Source organism: Hydra vulgaris, chromosome 04 (genome assembly GCF_038396675.1).
Source record: "Hydra vulgaris chromosome 04, alternate assembly HydraT2T_AEP".
Classification (NCBI taxonomy): Eukaryota; Metazoa; Cnidaria; class Hydrozoa; order Anthoathecata; family Hydridae; genus Hydra; species Hydra vulgaris.
Genome location: NC_088923.1, coordinates 23694213 through 23715796, shown reverse-complemented (window position 1 = coordinate 23715796; position 21584 = coordinate 23694213). Strand labels below are relative to the sequence as shown.

General features: G+C 27.3%; 1 protein-coding gene across 1 annotated transcript in view; it reads right to left on the bottom strand.

The window, feature by feature from the left end:
* Positions 1–21281, bottom strand: part of LOC100201245 (fibrillin-2) — a 92051-nt gene extending 70770 nt beyond the window's left edge. The window contains exon 1 of the mRNA XM_065795015.1: positions 21162–21281. Within this exon, the coding sequence (XP_065651087.1) occupies positions 21162–21252 (91 nt within the window). The 5' untranslated portion in view covers positions 21253–21281. The remainder of the gene's footprint in view (positions 1–21161) is intronic.
* Positions 21282–21584: the final 303 nt, after the last annotated feature.

Genomic DNA, 21584 nt, shown 5'->3' with positions numbered 1-21584 from the left:
AATATAGCTACTCTAATAAAAAAAACTACGTAAATAATTTTGGTACAAAAAACTCGATTTTGTCCCACTGTGTGGTGGTAAGATTGGTAAGAAAATGTGGATGATGAAGAATTGACGATTCCTCATACATCAGTGTCATTGTAGGATGCACATAAACCAAAAGAAGAAAAGATTTGTGTAAGGCGTTTTGAACCAAACCGCCTATGAAAAAATACTGAGAGACCTCATTGTAATTTTGAGTTTAAAAATCTAGACCTAACAGCAAATATAATACTGTGGTTGAAACCTGTACACACTAATTTTATATGTTCTAATTTAGTTTATTCCTAAGAATTACTTGCTCCAAAAAAAAAGTCCATGACTCCTGAATACTGCTGGTAATATCTTCAAACATTCGACAAGATGAGGAATAATTGGTATTATCAAAGACTAATGATTAGATGTCCTTTCGAATGATTGAAATGAAATCATTAATTGTTCTGTTATTTAAATCTGGATTTTTGCAAATACTTTTAAACTCTTACAATAAAAACTGACTATCATCACTATTCTCATTGTATCTAAATTTTTCTTCCAACGAATCATTCAAAACATCGAATAAATTATTATGGTACCTAGCCTTCAACAGCAAATAAATCATATTCATACTCAACGCCTGCAGTAACATTTTTTGCAAAGTGATCAGACCGTTTTTTGCAACGTTATCAGATTTAGACGTCATCTAGAATCAATTAAAGTCTTCAATCCACAATAAATAAGAATGTTTCGCATTTGTTGTTAAAAGTTTACTACAAATAAAAGATAATTGCAACAATTATAAAAAAGTATTAAGTAGTACAAGTCATTACGAGAAATTATTATTATTCATTACCAAACGTTTTAACTGCAAAAGCCAGACGAAATATCGTTAAAGACAAACTTAATTTGGTATAATGCAGGCCTGTAGGAACAAAAATTATATCAGGGGAAGGGGGTAGGCAATACTATTGGGTAGGTCAAATAGAAGTTGGTCCAAATTTTTTGCCAAATAAACTTACGCCAAAAACACGGATAACAAATTAGGTCCTTTCTATCCTTTTTTCTTTTATTTCTTAATTTATAATTTTTTTTAATAATTAACTTTAAAACTATTTATTTAAAAAATTGTTTGGACCAACGGGGGCAAATGCCCCTGCTGACTCCCCGGTTGCTACAGGCTTGCAACGTGATGAAACACTTTTAGCAATTAATGCTTAGTTTTAAAAAGAAAATTTTGTTTAAAAAATCTTGAAAAAGAATATTAGTTAATTATTTTTCCTAACAGGGTTCATAAAAATGGCTTTACAAAGAAATTACATTAAAAAAAATTAATAAATAAAAAATGTACTAAATTAATAGTGGTAAATATATCTTTTAAACATATCACAATTATAAGAACCTAATTTTAATTAAATGTAATTTATTTTAGAACGGATAGCCAAAAAATTAAACCCCATATAACTTAGCAATATTTTGTTGTACTAATCCAAGATCAGAGAAAAGCCGCAAAAACTTCTTTTTCTATAGATAGTAAATGGTGTTAGCAAAACGAAAAAAGTTTTTATTCTTTTTCCTTGAATAACTTTTTTCGCAGATGTGGAATCGGTGGGGACTTTTTATATTTAATTTTTAATAATGTCCCCAACGTATGTACTGATTTTCATCTCTATGCAAACCTACCACTATTTTTTTGACTATTTTGACCGCACTATAAGTGATGATATACCTATCAGATTTTCAGAAGCTTTTATTTTAGAAAGCGTGAATTTTATTTTAAAGAACGATAATTTTTCTTTTAATAATGAGATTTTCAATCAATTAATCAGAACAGTTATGGGAACAAAAATGGTTTCGACTTATTCATGTTTAGTAGAAGGATATCTTGAAGAAGTGAAATTATTTCCTAAAGTTTTACCAAATTTCTTCAACAAAATTGAATGCGAAAATATTCAAAACAATTTCAAAAGATACATGGATGATGGTTTCGTTGCTTGACTAAAATCGATTAATGTTAATTTGCTGTTAAAGTGTCTTAACACTTTACTACAAATTTTGCAAATATTAATTTTGAAAATTTATAAACTACTCAACATGGTATTATGAAACTGTCTGTTTTGACAATAAATTAAAATCAGTTTTTGAAAACACTCCTATTATACTATCACAACATCAACAAAAAAATATTATAAGACACATAAGTACATCAAGTTTTAATAGGAAACCAGTTTTTATTAACGATGAATGCAAGGTTTAAATATGCATATCAAAACATGACATGTAATTCCAAAAATATTATTTATTTTCTATCATGCAATGGATGTGATGGAAAAACAACATACATTGGTAAAACTAATGACCTAAGATTAAGAACTAATCTACACATCTACACATGCAGAATAGGTATTGGTTCAGATAAATTTGATCAGCATGTTTTCAGTGGCCATAAAAAAGAACCTTTTTTTAAATTATTTCCAATGTTAAAACTCTCAAATGAGAACTCACAACTTATTTATAAAGCTCACCTACTTAAAAAGGGACATGACACAATGAACATATAAACAGAAAAGTAATTTTTATATTACTTTTAAAATTTCCTTACCAATAAGAATCAAGTTATGCTATATTATTATTAATTATAGTTTTTTTATATAAACTTTCTTTTTTAAATTTTTTTATAAGAAGTTCAATATAAAGAGATTTTTATAGTTTTGTAAACCTCATACACAGCTGAAGATTTTATATGAAAGGCCTTCTGTGTTAGAAATAAAATTAAAATACTTGTTAAAATTTATGTAATAAATATATTCTACTTATCTTATTTTGAATACTTTTTCTTTTGTTACCTGGAACTTTTGCTCATATATATATATATATATATATATATATATATATATATATATATATATATATATATATATATATATATATATATATATATATATATATATATATATATATATATATATATATATATATATATATATATATATATATATATATATGTATGTATATATATATATATATATATATATATATATACATATATACACACACACATATATATATATACACACATATATATATATATCAGGCTTGGTCGGGAAGCGGGAGCGATCGCTCTCGATAACTAACCACGGGAATAATATTTAGTTGCGAAAAGCTAGCCACATTTTATAGTCGTTTTGAGAACATTTCAAAAAACAAAACAAAAAGCGCAAAAAAGATTAATTGGACCGATAAGAGACAATTACGTAAAAAAATAAACTAGAAAAAGAAAATAACTTTTAATGCGAAAAAAATTAAAGCAAAATAAATTACGTTTAGAACAAATATTTTTGAAACATCGCTCTTTAATAATTTTTTTATAAAATTAAGCGACATTTTTTATATAAAGTAACATCTCAAGATTGCTTAATTAGGAAACAATTGTTCTTTTATTTATTAAAAAGTTTAATATAATTTTTATTTATATACTTGTGTCTTATTTCCAGTGCTGGATTAAGAAAGGTTGGGATTAAAGGGGGCTATAGTCCCGGGCTCCAGAATGTTACGGGCTCCAAAATAGTCAAAAAACTTTTTTTATCATTTTTACGCTCTGGCACATAAAAAGGCCTCCAATATAAATAGCCCCCAGCCCCAAAAAGTCTAACAAGATTCTAATAAAACTAACGCTAGCTTTAGTTTTATTTAAGCTAAATTATTTTATAAATAAAAAAGTTAATTTTTTTAATAACAATTTTATGTTTCGCATGGAAGTTTTAACACATTTGAAGCAATTCTTCTTTGATAAACAAATCAAATAATTAAATCATTGAGTTACTGTAGAAATTAAATTAATTAGATAGAAATCAACTAAAAAAGTTAAAAATACTTTATGAGGAGGAAGCGGAACTGATTCACAATACCGCTGATGATGTTTAGTGAGTGGGCTTTTTAATTTTAAATAGTATTAAAAACAGAAACAAGTAACTTTAAGTATAACGAGTTTGTAAGAATGATAACTGAAGCATAAAAAATTAGAGCTAGTAAACCAATATCTAAGAACTTCAAAACTTTCCTTTATATTTAATAACTTTCTATATATACATATATAGAAAGTTATTAAATATAAAGGAATATATATATATATATATATATATATATATATATATATATATATATATATATATATATATATATATATATCAGGCCTTGTTAAGAAGCGCTACGCAGCTCGCATTTTGCTTGCGAAAAGGCGATTTGCCTACGCGTTCAGCAGTTTAGCGCTACGCAAAAACTTATATCTTTTAGAATATTTAAATTATCTTTTGATTACCGTTAACGTGACGTTTATTCAGAAGAAATAAAGTCGTAAGTAAAAGCATTTAACCGCAATTGTAAAATAATAGATTTTTTTGTTAAAGAAACAGTTTGTTTCATGATTTTTTTTTGTTATTAAAAATTAGTTAAAAAAAAAAAGTGTTTTAAGTTTTATCTTAAGGAATTAAATATATAAATTCCTTTTAAATATAAAAATTATTTTTAGTCGTAATAAGTTTAAAAAATGCACGATTTATTTTGATGTAAATATTTTATTAATATGATATTTTGTTTATTGTTAATTCAATAACGTAAAGTTTTAATGACGTTCATTTAATTTATGAAAATATATTATGATCACGAATATGTTATCGGTAACTGATAAATAACAAAAAAAAAACTCTTTATTGTTTAAAAACATTATTAAAAAGAGTTCACAAATTAAATAAGAAAAAATGTATTAACAGTTAATAAAATAACCAAAAACCAAATATAAAATCATAAGAAAATAAACAAATATTTTACGTTTCATGAAAAAAATATTTTTTTCAAAATAAAATTTAGTTCATATTTGAAAAAAATAATAAAAATGATTTTTTTAATAAGAACTTAGACTTTATTTGTAACTTTTGTTATAGTGAGAAAAAAAAAACTGTTTGTATGATTTTTAACGCGTTAATAAAATAACTTTAATTACAATGCGGTACTTGAAAAGACGCTAGTGACGCAATATAACTTCTAACGATGCAAAATATATTTGCTGAGTTGAGTTACTTAGAAATGCGCTACGCGTTTTCGCTACGCAGCGAAATCTCGTAACAAGGCCTGATATATATATATATATATATATATATATATATATATATATATATATATATATATATATATATATATATATATATATATATATATATATATATATATATATATATAGGTACATATATGCAAACAGATAATGGTAAGAGTTAAGAGTTAATAAAAAATAAACTGGTAAAAGTGTTTTTATAAAGTACCTACCTGATATAGTCCACATCCAGTTTTTCAAACCATATAATAAATAAATGGTTTGTTTCCATGGCAGTTAACTTATTTTTAAAACAACTTTAAAGTTATATAAAAAAAGTTCAAGTTTACTATTATAAATAATGTTCATGTGAACATTATTTTTATAATTGTAAACTTATTAACATAATTTAATAGTAAATTATAAATATAAAATAGTAAACATGATCTATTTAAGTTTATTTATTAAAAATGACACAATATAATTTTCTTAGTATAGTTAATGTCGTATTTTTGTCGAAGAATTAATTATAATTAGCTTCTTAAGAAGAAGCTGACATTAATTATTAGCTTCTTCCTTAATAAGACAACACTAACTATACTAAGAAAATTATAATTTATCATTTTGAATAAATAAATCGAAATAAACCAGGCTTATTATTTTATGTTAATAATTTCTTGTAAGAACTTCACTTATTTACAATGTTTTGCCAGTTTTCAAAATGACATTTGTGAAAGGTAAGCAGAAGATAGTATAGCTCAAAATGAGGTTTTCAGGTTTCAAAAAACATAGACCAGACATTATTTTGGTATAATGAGAACAGGTAAATTAGCACTGCTAGGTTGAACATGCAAGAGGATGCTGCTACATCGAATAAGGGTTTGGGTCAGACAGGTATAAATCAGTCGATGTAGCAGCAGTCTTACATTTCTTCTAAAAACAGTATGATACCTATATATTTTAAAAAAAGCCATTTTTGACCAAATACTCATTAAATTGCTATCTTATTTGGAGTAAGGATCACCACTATTTATTTTTTTTTTTTTGTGTGAGTTGGTTTTACTATTAGGAAAGTTGGTTCAAAATTTGAGCTCAAAATATTAAAAATTTCTCGAGATAGCACATTTTGAAATATGACCTGGTTTCTTTTAGAGGTAAGACCATTGTTGGGAGAGGGGTGGGGGGTAAGACCACCAAGCATATGTAAGCATGAGGGATGGGGGGTATAAAAATGTACAAGGTGCAACAGGGGGGAAGGGGGTCAAAATCTGGAGATTTTTGCATACATAATGTATAGATGGCCCCTTAACAAGTTTGTTAAATGAGGAATCCAAATATTTATTTAATAAGCATAAAAAAAAAGGTAAATTGCTCAAGATGTGAAAGTTCTTTTTTAAAGGTTTTACAAACATATTTTGTAAATAATATTCACAAAAAATTCAGTTAAATGTCTTTTATAAATAGTTCCACTTTTCTTATGATATATTAAGTACTTCTTTGGACCAGTTACATTTATAAAATGGAAAATTAACTCTGTGTTCCTTCAAAGTCAGTACAATATCTCGCAACTTTTTCTCTTTAATTGTTGAATCGATAAAGCCTTTTACTAATTTTTTCACAACTGTCATTGACACAGATTAATCTTTTTATAAACTTTTGCATATTTTTATAATCAGAATTATGAGCCCACAAATCAGGAAGACTTTCTAACCACATTGATAAATAAGGAACTATTTTAAGTATTAGCCAAGAATTATGACCAATGTCATAATTTCTGAATTTTTAATGTCAAAGTTCTGAATTTTCAATGTCAAAGTTCTGAATTTTCATTTACTTTTACAGGCTTAAACTTTTTAAGTTTAAAAATTTTAGGTAAACTTGTTTTTAACAACTGTTGAGCAACTTTTTTTTCAACTTTATTGTCATGACCTTTATTAGATAAGTAAAAGACAACTGTTTCTTAAGAAAGATAATAACTGTCTTTATAATAGCTTGAAATAAAAGCTTGAGGAATATCAGCATCAATATCTTTCATTTTTATCATCTCTTTAACTGTGCACAAATCATTATGAGCAGCAGAAACCATTTGACTTAATTGAAGTAAGTTTTTTGTATGAACTGAAGCTAAATCCAGGAACCTCCCTTTCTTGCAAAAAAACAATGACATATTTACACAGATGCTTATAATCATTACTGGGGAGAGTATGAAGTTCCAAACCATTTTTGCAAAAAGATTAACTTTTTTTGACCGCAGGGCTTGTGATGAAGCGATCGCGCTCCGCTCATAAAACGCGCCCGTAAACGGTATTTTCAAACGTTTTAGGCGCGATAAACAACGCTCGTTCAGCTTATAACGAGCGTATAAAATAACACTCGTCCAATAGTTCGGGATTATTGTTTTATTTTCATAAAATATTTTTAAAAAATTTTTTTTTAAAGATATTCTATTATCAAAGCACTGATATAAAATATAAAAAGCGCTACGTCGTTTTCTTTTGCACTAACGTAATGAATGAGCAGTTTGAAGTTGTTAATAGCCACTAATTTCAATAATGGAATGTGCACGTGGAAACACAATGTGAATACAAAAATGCGCAAATTATAAGAAAACCATTATAAGAAAATTGAAACTGCAGAGTATTTTTAATCTTGTGAAAATATCAAGTAAGATTTTTTGGATTTATTGTTTGTAATATTCCACACATCGTTTATAATAAAAATAAATATTAGTAATAGAGTAATTTTTAAAATTAGTTTCTGTTCATAGTATAGGTTTTTTATTAACTATTACTTATTTTAACTCAAATTTAAAACGATTCTGTTGTTTAGAATGTTCGCAATCAAGGATATTCGAAAAGGAAACAAAGTAATGATCTCAACATTTATTAAATGGAAAGTTGATAGAATATAGCTATAATATAGATACATAGCTATCTAAAAAAATTAAATAATTAATATGATTAAAAAATATCAAGAAATATAAAAACCATTAACCATTAATTAAGTTAATTAAGTTTACAGAGTAACATTTTAAAATACATATATCAAAACAAGGAATCAAAACTAAGTCACTAAATTATACTTCAATACTAAATCAATAAGAAGTTGTGTTTTTGTTTGATATTATTTTTTTATAACATAAATAGTTAAAAATAAAATCGCGATCTGATAATATACAAGAAGTTTGAAAGTATAAAAATCTACTTCATTGAAGCAGTTTCATGAGTGTGATACTAATTCAAACATTTTTTGGCGAAAGAATTATGTAACAAATAAAAAAAGATATAAAATAAAAAACATTTTATGAGCATCGCCTTTTCATAATCGTGCAATTTTCATGATCGCAAATTTCAGCAATTTTCATGATCGCACTCGCCGACGTTATCCTGAGCGCACATAATCACGCTCGATGAAAACATTTTCTAATTTTACGAGCGGGATATAACACGCTTGATGATTTTCTTCATCACAAGCCTTGTGACCATATCTTCTAATGCAATTTAACTAACTTTGCACCACAGAAACTTTGATAACTGGTCCATATTTTTTTTGAATATTTTCATAATGCATTGGCCAAGCCATTTGTTTTCCGTTTTTAGTGATTGCATGTAAAATGTGTCGTTCTTGAGAATGTTTTCTACAAAGAAGTCTTAACAGAGGTAGATCTAAAAACTCTTTTAAAATACCTATGCAACCCTTATTACAACCAGTTTTATATGCTGTTGTGTCAGCACAAATTCCAATTGTAAAGTTTTTAAATCCAGACTTTTTTATAACATTAAAACATGCCAATGATTGATCATATCTTTTACCTGGTTGACATATAACTGTGCTTAGCAGCTCATCCTGTTGCTTTCCATTTGTATTTAAATCCCAGTCTGGACTTGTAACAACAATAGCTAGACGTTCATTTACTATAGAAATATAGTCTTCATTTAAAGCCATAACTTTTTTTGTATTGATGTGAAAAATTAAATTCCTATTTTTACATTTTTATTTTATTTTTTCCATAATTATTTCTGATTTACTTACATATAATCTTATTTCTTAGTTTTTTTACTTTTGTCTTAAAAAGTTTTACTTCATTAAGACTGATACTTCCACATCTTCCAAAAATGCTTATAATCCTGTCTGTATTCCATCAGAAATTCCTAAACGCTCACAAAGTGTTGAAGTTTCTTTAATAAGTTCATCAATACCCACTGTTACTGTCACTTTATTTTGTTTGATGTTAAATGATTGTTTTTCATTTTCATCATAGTTATTATATTGAAATTCTTTATTACCAAAATTTTGTAAAAAAAATAACTCTTGATTTTCATTAATACAATTACTACTTGATGAAAATTGCTTTAACTTTTAAGTTTTTTGTGACAAACTCCTCCTTTTGCTCAAACTCCTTGACTTTCCTTTTGCGAAGCTATGTCAAGTTTTTGGGTCTAAGCTATGTCAAGTTTTGGGTGCCTTATCATAGGGCACCCAAAACTTGACATAGGGCTTATGTCAAACAGTTCCATTTCTAATGGCAAAAATTATTTTCATGCAGCTTTTGTGTTTCTTTTTTTTTTTATGAACGATATGATACCAGTTTCTTGGGATGGTATATTAGTTTGGAAACATTTTTCATGAAATAATTTAATAAATTTTTATTTCAATAATTATCAATAATTATGTAATAAATTATGAACATTATTTAAATTAATAGTTACCTATTACTTCTGCAACTTATATGTGGAATACCACTCATAAGTCACGGTTTTCTAACAGCAGAAACAACACATTTGGGCTGACATGTTTTATCATTACACAACAGCTCGTGATTTTTATCTTGAGGGCAAGAAATAATTTCGGCGTGTTTTTAATTATTTTTATTGAAACTTAGTAACTTGAAAAAGTGATATAATAATATCTCAAAATATTGCCTTTTATAGGCACACTTCTGCAATCAACTTTGTGGGTTTGTCCTAATAAAAATATTTCAGTATTTGAACACGCTATTATCGCTATTTTAAATTTAAAAAGTCAACGCAGCGCAGTTTCAAAAATTTTTTTATTGCGCGCTGTGGCTATAACTCCGCATAGGTCCAGCGAGGAAAACTTAAAAAATTATTTTCCTAACAATGTACTTAATATAAAATGTTCAAACCCCAAGGCAGGTCAGGGAATTTTTCAAAAAATTTTATGGGAAAAGTTTTCTACAACAGCATAGAATGGGAAAATAAGGAGGCGAAGATATAGTTTTTTTCAGCGAACGGACGTGTTTTAAGAGCTTTTTAAAAAACTTATAATAATGACGAAAACCTTTACACCAGTACAACTTGAAAATCATGAGAATATTATGATGAAAATTTTTAATGATCAGATTGAAAAATTGGAAATTAAAATTAATAACTTAAAAGATGAAAACCTTACATTAAAAGAAGAATTATCTGAGTACAAAAAGCTGCCGAATTTATAAGTAAAAGCTATGATAAAATAATAATTAAACTTACAGAATTAAAAAAAAAACAGAGTCAAAAAAATCACCAGATATAAGTAATACTGAAAGTGGAAACAAGAACATATAAGAGAAAATAGCAGAACTAGAAGAAAGAATAAAACAGATCAACTAAATAAAAATTTTGAAAAGTTTTGTGATTTTTAGATGAAACTGAAAATATTTTTAATATAATTTGCTTAACAGAAACATGGATTTCTTCGAATGAGTTTAAAAATAATTTTATTTTCCATCTTCCAGGTTTTTAAACAATTTTAGTGGAGGAGTTCTGACTTACGTTAAGGAACGCATTGTACATAACATTAGGAAAGATATTTGCGTTTCTGACGGTGATAAAGAAATTGTAACTATTGAAATTTTAAACAATAAAAAAAAAAGTATTATATTAAGCTGCTGTTATAGACTACCTGATGGTGCGTCTTTTTTTTATTTATTTTTTTTATTATTATTTTATTAAACACCCTCTGTAAATGTGTTTACAAGGTAAAAATACATAAAAAGAGTTTAAGATATATAAAGAGAGAATAAAGTAGATCACTTGGGAATGTTTTCTTCAAGAGTATTTTTGAAAATTGTTCGCTGTTGCTTTGCATTCCAACATTGAATTGTTGAATTGTTGAATTGAAACATTTTCTGAAATATTAATTTTCACATTCTTCTTATCCTGAATTAAATTTTTCATATTTATTTTATGGATCTCACATAATTTCTTTATACCATCTAAAAATGAATATTTTAATGAACAATAGTTAAGTTGAGAATTGTTGATATCAAAAGTTACTTTATTATTTAATAGACTTATCCAACATTTAATAGACGGTTTATTTTATCTTGTTGTATGTAAGTCGATATCTCCCGAACTTTAAATAGAGAGTTTATATAGTTTTTGCTATACTTGGAGACAGGGCCGGCGCCAGCATTTTTTGGTCTTTGAGATAGCTAACTTCCAGTCATGGAGCAAACTCCAAACATTTATATGTTTATAATTATGTCAAATAAGAATGCTTTGCAAAAAATTGCGATGATTGGAGCTTGGGAACAAAAAAGCCCCAAATTTTTTGCCTAGCCTGCCCCAAACATGAGAGCAACAAGTTAATGAAATATTTTTTGTACTATTTTCAACTAGACTTATATTTATCGATAATTTTAAGTTTCATAGTACTATCTCTTAGCGTTCAAAAATTATGAACATATAAAATTTGCAACCCCCTCAAACTGAGGGGGGTTTAAACTTTCTATGGTCATAATTTTTGAATGCTAAACTATTTTACTATCAAACTTAAAATTTATCGATGAATATAAGTCTAGTTAAAAATAGTGCAAAAAATATTTCATCAACTTGTTGCTCTCATGTTTGGGGCAGGCAAGGCAAAAAATTTGGGGCTTTTTTGTTCCCAATCATTGCAATTTTTTGCAAAGCATTCTTATTTGACATAAGTATAAACATATAAATTTTTGGAGTTTGCTCCATGTCTGGAAGTTAGCTATCTCAAAGACCAATAAATGCTTGCGCCGGCCCTGCTTGGAGATATGAAAAAATGACTTAACTGCATTTCTTTTAAGTTTATTAAGTCTTTGCATTGTTGACTCTCTATTTTCACCGAGTTCCAGACCATGCGTTAGCGTTGGAACTGCTAAAGATGTATATAATTGAATAATTGAAGATGGATGTACCGAATACCAGATTGAATCAGAGTTTGCACTGTTGTTTGGAAATTTAATACCCTGTTGTTAATATTTGTTCTATTGAATGAGTTTGAAAATCTTAGTTTCTTTTTACAGCGTAATATCATTCACAAAGTTAGCAAAGAAAAAAAATTACTTTTATAATTGGAGATTTCAACATGAACTGTCTAATTTATAGTAAAGATAAAAACTTAAAAAGTTTTTATGTTTACTATAATATACTCTTCCTTTAATTATTCGCCCTACTAGAATAACCAAAACTTTAACGACGTTGATTAATAATATTTTTACAATAGATATTTATAATAAGAAATTACAAAAAGGAATTATAAAAACCGACACATCCGATCATTTCCCCATTTTCCTTACAATTTATACTGTATCCTCTAACAACCCCGAAAGACAAAATATAATAAAAAAACGTGTCTTCAACGAGAACAATATAAAATCCTTTCAAAGTCAATTATCACTTCTGCATTGGAAACGTATTAACTTTAGTGATGACGCAAATACAATATATAATAAGTTCTTTGATACTTTCGTCTCAATATACAGTGCAAAATTTCCACTTTGTGAACAAATAACAACAACAAAAAAAACCTTGAATAGTCCATGGATTACCAAAGGACTTAGAAAATCCTTTAAAATCAAACAGAAACTATATATATAAAATATTTAAAAACAAAATCAGATGAAAACCAACAAAAATACAAAAATTACCAACATTTATTTGAAAAAATTCGTAAAAAACTAAAAAAAATTTATTATTCAAATTTAATAAGGAAATTTAAAAACGACTCAAAAAATACTTGGAGAACGTTGAAAGAAATAACAGGAAAACAAAAAACAAATTCAAACTCCCATACTAAAGTAATTAAAATAAATAAAACAAATATATATAAACCAAACGAAATTGCAAACGAGTTTAATAAATAATTCATTGATATAGGAACTAAATTGGCAAATAAGATTCCTATTACGGAAAAAACTTTTAGTGATTTCCTAGAGTCTATAAATAATTCGCTTTTTATAGATAATTTATATTCTGACTTATCTTTTGATGAGTTTGAGAGAGCTTGCAAATCTCTCAAAAGAAACAAAGCTACGGGTGCGGACGAAATAAATGGCAACATAGTCATAGATTGCTTTGAAAATTTAAAATGTATTCTTTATAAAGTCTTCAGGGCATCTATACAGCAAGGTGTTTTCCCCGACCAATTAAAAATAGCTAAAGTTACTCCAATTTACAAAGACGGAAAAAATCAAATATTAGTAATTATCGCTCTATCTCAGTTCTTTCAACCATCTCGAAAATTTTAGAAAGAATTATATACAATAGAACATACAATTACCTGAATCTAAATAAACTTCTATATAAAAATTAATTCAGTTTTAAAAAAAAATTGTTCAACTGAACAAGCCATTACACAGTTCATTCGTGAAATCTCCAATTCATTTGGTAGATCACAATATACACTAGATATTTTCATTGACCTTTCAAAAGCATTCGACACGGTCGATCACAAAATGATTGACAAATAGAAAACAATTTGTTTTCTATGGAGATTATTTTCAAAATGAAAAATTAATTGACATAAAATGTGGTGTTCCACAGGGTTCTATTCTAGACCCACTTTTATTTTTAGTCTATATAAATGATTTAAATAAAGCTTCTAACCTTATGAGTATCATTTTTGCTGACGATACTATTTTATTTCTGTCAAACAGTGACATTTATGAGCTTTTTTTAAATATGAATATAGAACTCAATCACATCTCTAACTGGTTTAAGTGCAACAAGTTAACTTTAAACATTGACAAATTAAAATGGATCCTTTTCCACTCCCTCGCAAAAAAGCGTTTTTTACCAAATAATATACCTAACTCTTTATTGATAAAATTGAAATAAAAAAGGAGTCGGTCACAAGATTTTTAGACATTTACATTGATAAAAATATTAAATGGAAGTATCATATCGACTTTATTTCTACTAAATTGGCCAAAAGTATTGGAATTCTATATAAGGTCAGATACAATCTAAGTAAACAAAATTTAATTCAACTCTACTACTCATTTATTCATAGCCATATAAATTATGCAAATATTGTTTGGGGAAGTACCTCTAAAAGTAAGTTACGAAATCTCTACCATCGTTAGAAACACGCAATTCGTTTAATATGTTGAAAACGAATATGAAAATCGTTTTTCTCATTAAAATATTTTATTTAAAAACGTTAAAGCACTTAACGTTTACGAACTCAATGTCTATAATATTCTATGTTTTATGTTTCGTTGTAAAAGTGAACAACCATTGCTCATTTTTAAAGATCTTTTTACCCATAAAGCTATAAACAAATATACTTTACGAAATAATAATTTATTAATTGAACCCTTTGGTCAATAAAAGTTTAATCAATTTTGCATAAACTATTAAACACCGTATTTATGGAACAAAATTGTTGTTCCAAATTTTGATTTGTCAATTTCGTTTTCCGTTTTTAAAACTAAATTAAAATTTTATTCTTTCTACTGACAATATATATAAATATTTTTGAAAAGTAAAATTATTTTAACTCTGGATAATTTGTAAAACTATTTTCTGTTTTTGTTTATTCTACGTTGTTAATAGTTATTAAACCAATTGTATTATTATTATATTATATATACACGTTTGATATATTTTATATGGTTCTGGCGACAAGATCTTTTGGATCTTCTTTCAGATACCAAGTTTATATACTTTTATATTGTTATATTACGATTAATAATTGTAAACTAAAAAAAAAAAAAATTATTTAACTTGCAGGATTTTGTTGGACAAAAAGTGAAATCGCTTTTTTCGTTTACAAATTTAATCCGCCATTTGTTAAAAGGCCAAAATATTTTATAGTTAATATACATTGGTGGATCTAGGGTACGGTAAGGAGAAATATTATAATTACATTTAAGATGTAATTTAGTTTACATTTTAAAATTTCATTGAGTATTTTTTATTATTCACGGTTTCGGCGTTGCTCACGAGTAAATTAATTACGATAAGCGCGGGAGTATTACAAACTATGATTAGGCATGATGGCTTTTTCAGGCATTAAGCGATATAAGTTTTACCTAATCTAATCTTGGTACGAGGTGTGGATTTAAATCACTTTAACTAACAAAAGTTAAATTTTGCCTAAAGTAGTATGGAACTAAGTGGTCAATCCACTTAATTCTGATAACAAGCCAATAAGTTACATGAAAATTTTGCCGTTAGTATTGTAAAGCTCGTTAAGTGCCTTATTTATAATGTCTGACATTTGTTATAATTTACAAATGGCTTCAAAGCCATTAGCCAGAGTTTTATGAAATAAAATCTGCAAGAAGTTGTCTTAAAAAGTAAATTCTTTATGTTTTTTGTATAAATAAAACCTGCAATTATCTCCAGCAAAATTTCTGTTCAGAACCATACCTCAAAGATCAAAATTGGATAAACTTCTACCTGTTCAAAAAGCTATTAACCTCTTATAATGAATTATTTATTGCTTTTATGCAATAAATAGCTACGCGCGTATCCTTCGATTTACGGCACCGATCTTGTAATCAAAAACTTCGACCATTTTAGTGAAGCGTGCGTGGCGTATGTGTTGTAAGAATGTATTTCCTTGTGTTATTTTGTAGAATTTCATATCAACATATATATTTTTTGAAAAGTAGAATAGTTAAACATTATTTTTGTGTTGTTCTTTTTTATAGTTACCACCGCTATCGTTAAATTTATGGTTCATAAAAACTTCGTTGTTGATCAAATGAATAATTCATATTAGAGAAATGTTGATAACTTTTTAAAATCTATTGGGCCTAGAGCAAAAATGTATTTGTTAAGTGCACGCCAAATTTCATTAAAAAATATTATGTAGCAGACACCTACTTTTTTGTAGCAGAATAACTACTTATGTGCTGTAAGATTGTGTTATTTTATTGAGTTTTGAACCAAAGTATATATTTTGGAAAAAGTTGAAAAGTTAGGTATTATTTTTGTGTTGTTCTTTTTAGTAGTTACCACCGCTACACAGTGGGCTAATTTTCAAAAAAGCTGGCCAAAAGTCAAAAAAAAAAAAAATCACTATAGTGATTTTATTATTTTGAAACTACATAAACAAAGCCCTGTTGTATAAGAAAAAATTGTATAAATTTTAAAGTTACCTAAATCTACGCAGTTAAACATCTGTTATTAAAAACACTTAATAGGCATTTTAAAAACAAAAAAAAATGTGGTCAAATAAGTATCGTTTACAAAAAAGTTATTTATCGTTACTAAAAAACTAACTATGGACGATACTATTCAAGGTATTTATATAATATTTTAGTAAAAAGTTTTATATAACTTCTCTAAATTTTATGCGAAAAGTGCGAACAAAAAAGTACAGAATAAAGTTTATTTATTTTCTTTAACCTATTTTTCAAGCATTGAAAAAGTAGTGAACCCGCGAGATTCCGCTTAGTTATAATTTGGATCTTGTTCATAAAAGTGTATTCTAAAGATTGATTAAAAGAAAAGGCACCTATTTTTGCCTATTACTTCATTAACTTATATTGTGTAGTGCTAGTCGTGTTTTTTAGTAAACAAAATGGCGGTGTTTTGTTTTCTTTACAAAATCAGTCAAATTGTATATAGATATAGTTATTATGTTTCTTGAGAAACTGATTTTGTTAAGTGCATTAAAACTACAAAAAAATTAGTAGCACACATGAATGAGATTTTGACAAAGTTAGAGTGTAGGGGGGGGGGGGGACAAACCCCCTCGGTTACGACGTCTTTTTTACCTCAGCTACGACGATTTTTGTATAGTTTTATTGAATTTTACAAAATCAGTTTCTCAAAAAACATAATAACTATATCTATATACAATCATATGATTAACAGTATATTTTACCTTTCTCTTACATATCGAATTTACATAATATAATATATTATCGATTACTTTTTACTTTATTTTTAATTAGTTTAGTAAAGTTATAATTTTTTTATGATTTTTTCAATTATTATATTTTCAATTAATATCTAAGGTTCACAAAAAGATCATTTGCAAATTCCTCGAATTGAAATTTTTGAAATTTAAAAAACGAGTTTTCTCCAGATCTAGATGACCAGCTTAATATTTTGCAATCACAGTTGTGTCTAAGAAGAAAAATTTGTTTCCAATTTTCAACAGATGATAAAAAGAAACTAAAAAATGTATTGACAAAATTAAAAATAAAATGGAAAAGCAGTAACCGAACAAAAAAAATATTTTTGAAGACACATGACACTTGGTTAAAAGCCTCAACAAATATTTGTGTAAGTTATTTAATGCTTATCTCTATTAAAGTTTTAAACTTTTTTATATTTACTAAACATTTAAATAATTTCAGATTGTTCAAGCACGAAATAAAGAGAGAAAAAGCCATAGTGCAATGGGTCGACCATCTTTAAATTTTGATGAAGCTAGTGAACGAACGAAACGGCGAAAAACAGAGGAAATGCGTTCGACATTTAGTTCATCCGAGTTAGCATTTGCTTCTCAGATGAGTCTTCGGGCTTCAGGAGCATGCAATGCCGGAGTTACAGTTAAAGATTTACCTTCCACAATTCAACACCGAGTCGCAAACTATATATAGAGCCTTAAATTGTCCCAAATTTCACAAACATCTGAACTATGTGCTGAAACAGCTCTTTCTATACTAATGGAAGCAAAGCTTTCTAAACATCAATATTGCATTATAAGAAGTGCTGCAATTGCGAATAGCTCTTCTTATTTACCATCTTACGAAAAACTTAAAGAAGCCAAGAAAATGTGTTACCCTGAAGAAAAACGGTAACTGAAATAAGCGCCGAAGTAAAACTGCAATCTTTATTAAATCACACTTGTTTAAGAATTATAAAAACTCAACAAAATGTAATTGACTCCTTGAATGTAAATATTTTATCAAATTTTATTTTAATTCTTAAGTGGGGGTTTGATGGCATTTCCGGTCATAGCGAATATAAACAGAGATTTGCCGATGGAAGAAACTCAGATGCAAATGTTTTTCTGACTTCACTTGTACCATTACAACTTTTGTGTACAAATTTAGTTTTAGGTCAAGATATTATTCTATGGAAAAATAGGACACCCTCATCTACTCGATTTTGCCGACCTATCAGACTTCAATTTCTTCACGAAAATGTCCATACAAGCATTAATGAAAAAGACTATATTGAAGATAAAATTAAATCACTGGTTCCTCTCATCATTGTTCAACATGAAATAGAAATTAAAATACATTATAAATTGGTTATGACAATGATTGACGGAAAAGTTTGCAATGCAATAACATTGACGAAATCAACAATGCGGTGTTATTTGTGTTCTGCTACTTCGAGTCAATTCAATAATATCAATTTCGTTAAAGAAATAAAAGTTGACGAATCAAAATTGGAATACAGTTTATCAACGTTGCACGCATGGATTCGCTTTTTTGAATGTTTTTTGCATCTTGGGTATAAACTTGGAATAAAAAAATGGCAAGCACGTTCTGACATTGAAAAAAGTATAATATTACAACAAAAATTGTTAATCCAGAATGCTTTTAAGCTGCAGCTAGGGTTAATAGTTGATCGACCGAAACCAGGATGCGGTAATACAAATGACGGAAATACAGCTTGAAGATTTTTTAAAAACTCACAAGTGTCTGCTGATATTCTAGGAGTGGATTTAGAACTAATAAATCGGTTTCATGTAATTTTACAGGTATTATATAGTGGCTTTCCAATAGACGCAGACAAACTCGATAACTATTCTACCGAAACTACACTACTTTTTGTTGAAAAGTATCCTTGGTACAACATTCCTACAACAGTACACAAAGTACTTATTCATGGAGCCTTAATAACAAAAACAGCAATACTATCCATAGGACAACTATCTGAGGATGCACAGGAATCGAGAAACAAAGACTTAAAAAAATATCGCGAAGATTTCTCCAGGAAAAATTCCAGAAAAAATACAATGCATGACGTTTTTTGCAGACTTCTGGTTTCGTCAGATCCTGCAATATCTTCACTTTTAAAATCTCATGCAAAAGTTAGCAGATCTTTGTCTTCTCAAGCTTTACAAATGTTATTACCTCCGGAGATTAACGAAAACTCTGAAACTCATTCGTCTGTGATTGAGTTTATCAACAATATTTCAACAATAAATGATTCAGATGACAGTGGTGATTTATTTTAAAGTAATATAAATGAAACAACTATGATAAATGATGCAAATAAAAGTTTTCCTTGTTTTCCTTGAACAAATAAATAAGTAGAATAAATACTGAATTTTTCAATTTATTTTTTTTAACATTGCGGCATAATAATACAGTCATAATACATTATATATCGGTATTATATATAATGTTTATATATGTAATGTAAATAATACATTAGTCTATTGAACTTAATGTCGAATTAGAACTAATTGGTTAAACACGAAAGCCCAAAGGCATTTCTAATAATTAATAATTTTAAAACATCGCCATTTTGGATCTACCATTATTGAATTTTGGTACACTTATGTCAAATTCAAAGTTGGGGATTCAAAGAGATGCTTTACAGAAATTTTCCATTAATTATAATCATTTTTTGACTTTTAGCCAGGTTTTTCGAAATTCCGCCCACTGTGCGCTATCATTAAATTTACTGTTCCGAAAAAAAATTGTTGTTAATCAGATGTAAAGTTTATTTTAAAGGAATGTTGATAACGTTTTTAAATCTATTTGTCCCTGTGCAGAAACTTATTTTCTAGGTGCATGCCAAATTTCATTGAAAAATATTATGTAGCAGACACCTTATTATTTGTAGCAGCATAGGTACTTAAGTTTAACTTTTTCCGGAGAATAAAGGTATGCAGAGGGAGGGGGGCTAACAACAATCTTTTTAAAAGATCGTACTTAGCCCCCTTGCACCTATATAAATATTTATATAATAATATATAATAACAATAATAGTATTTATATATATATAAATATGTGTGTTTCGTGGGGCGGCAAAAAACTATTTGGAATCAAACTTTGCTTTGCCTTTGCAAGTAGACAACGATTATAAAAATGGGAATACTCTGTTTGAATTTGTTAACAATAATGAATCACATCAATTAACTATTGAGCAAGTTAATAAACTTTATGGCTTCAATATTTGCTATTGTCAAAATAAACTTCTTGTTAATGTATCAAAAAATTGGGCTTACAATTTTTTAAGAGATCCAAAACGTTTTGTGGACTTCTGCAACGAGTGTTCCAGAGTTAGCTTTGCACTAGACACTGACAGAAAGTGTTCCAGAGTTAGCTTTGTACTAGACACTGACAGACAGTAAATCTATTATTGATACAGATAATCCTGAAAATGACAGCAACTGCTGTACCGAAGATGACGTAGCATGTGTTTGACAAAGGTTTAATACAATGGTATGGACTTTGTGCAACAGCAATAAGGAGTTATTATAGTCAAAAGTACGCTGCAGTGAAATAAAGTTAAAGAAATGTGATATCAATAGAAATCAATGCTGTGTATTAATAGTCATTATATTAGTTTATTTTGTAATACTAGCATCGTTATCAATTATGTTGAGAAATGATGCAAAACTAGACTCCCTATATTGGTGCAAATATAGACTAACCCAAATTTTACCCCTTTATAAAAAACCTCTAATAAAGTTTTTCCAAGAAAATTTTTTATGTTAGTGACATTACAATGTTGTCAACAGAAATCAAGGAAATAAAAATATAAGGATTTGTTAAAATTTTTAAATATGGTTTTGTCTGGCTTTGCGTGGGACCTCTTTATATATATTGATGTATATATATTAAACAAGTGCAACAAATAATATGAACGTATACCTGAATAGTCACTTTCTTCGCTTATAAATGCAAAAACCAAACACAATGTAAAAGCATTGAACAAAAAAAAATGCAGCGTTTTGAGCGGCATTTTAAAATTGTTACCAACGATGTTTTTTAAATGCTAAATGTATATTGTTTAATTTTAAATTCATATTTTGAAAACAAACTATAAATACTAAAAAATGCTTTTAAAAGTATTGCATAATTTCAAGTTTGTGAAAGTGAAACTATAGAAGTCAAATGAACATATATATATATATAGAAGTCAAATGAACATATATATATATATATATATATATATATATATATATATATATATATATATATATATATATATATATATATATATATATATATTTGTATATATATATAAGTGTTCTCCTAATTCTTATATTTATTTTAAATAATTTCCAATCATCC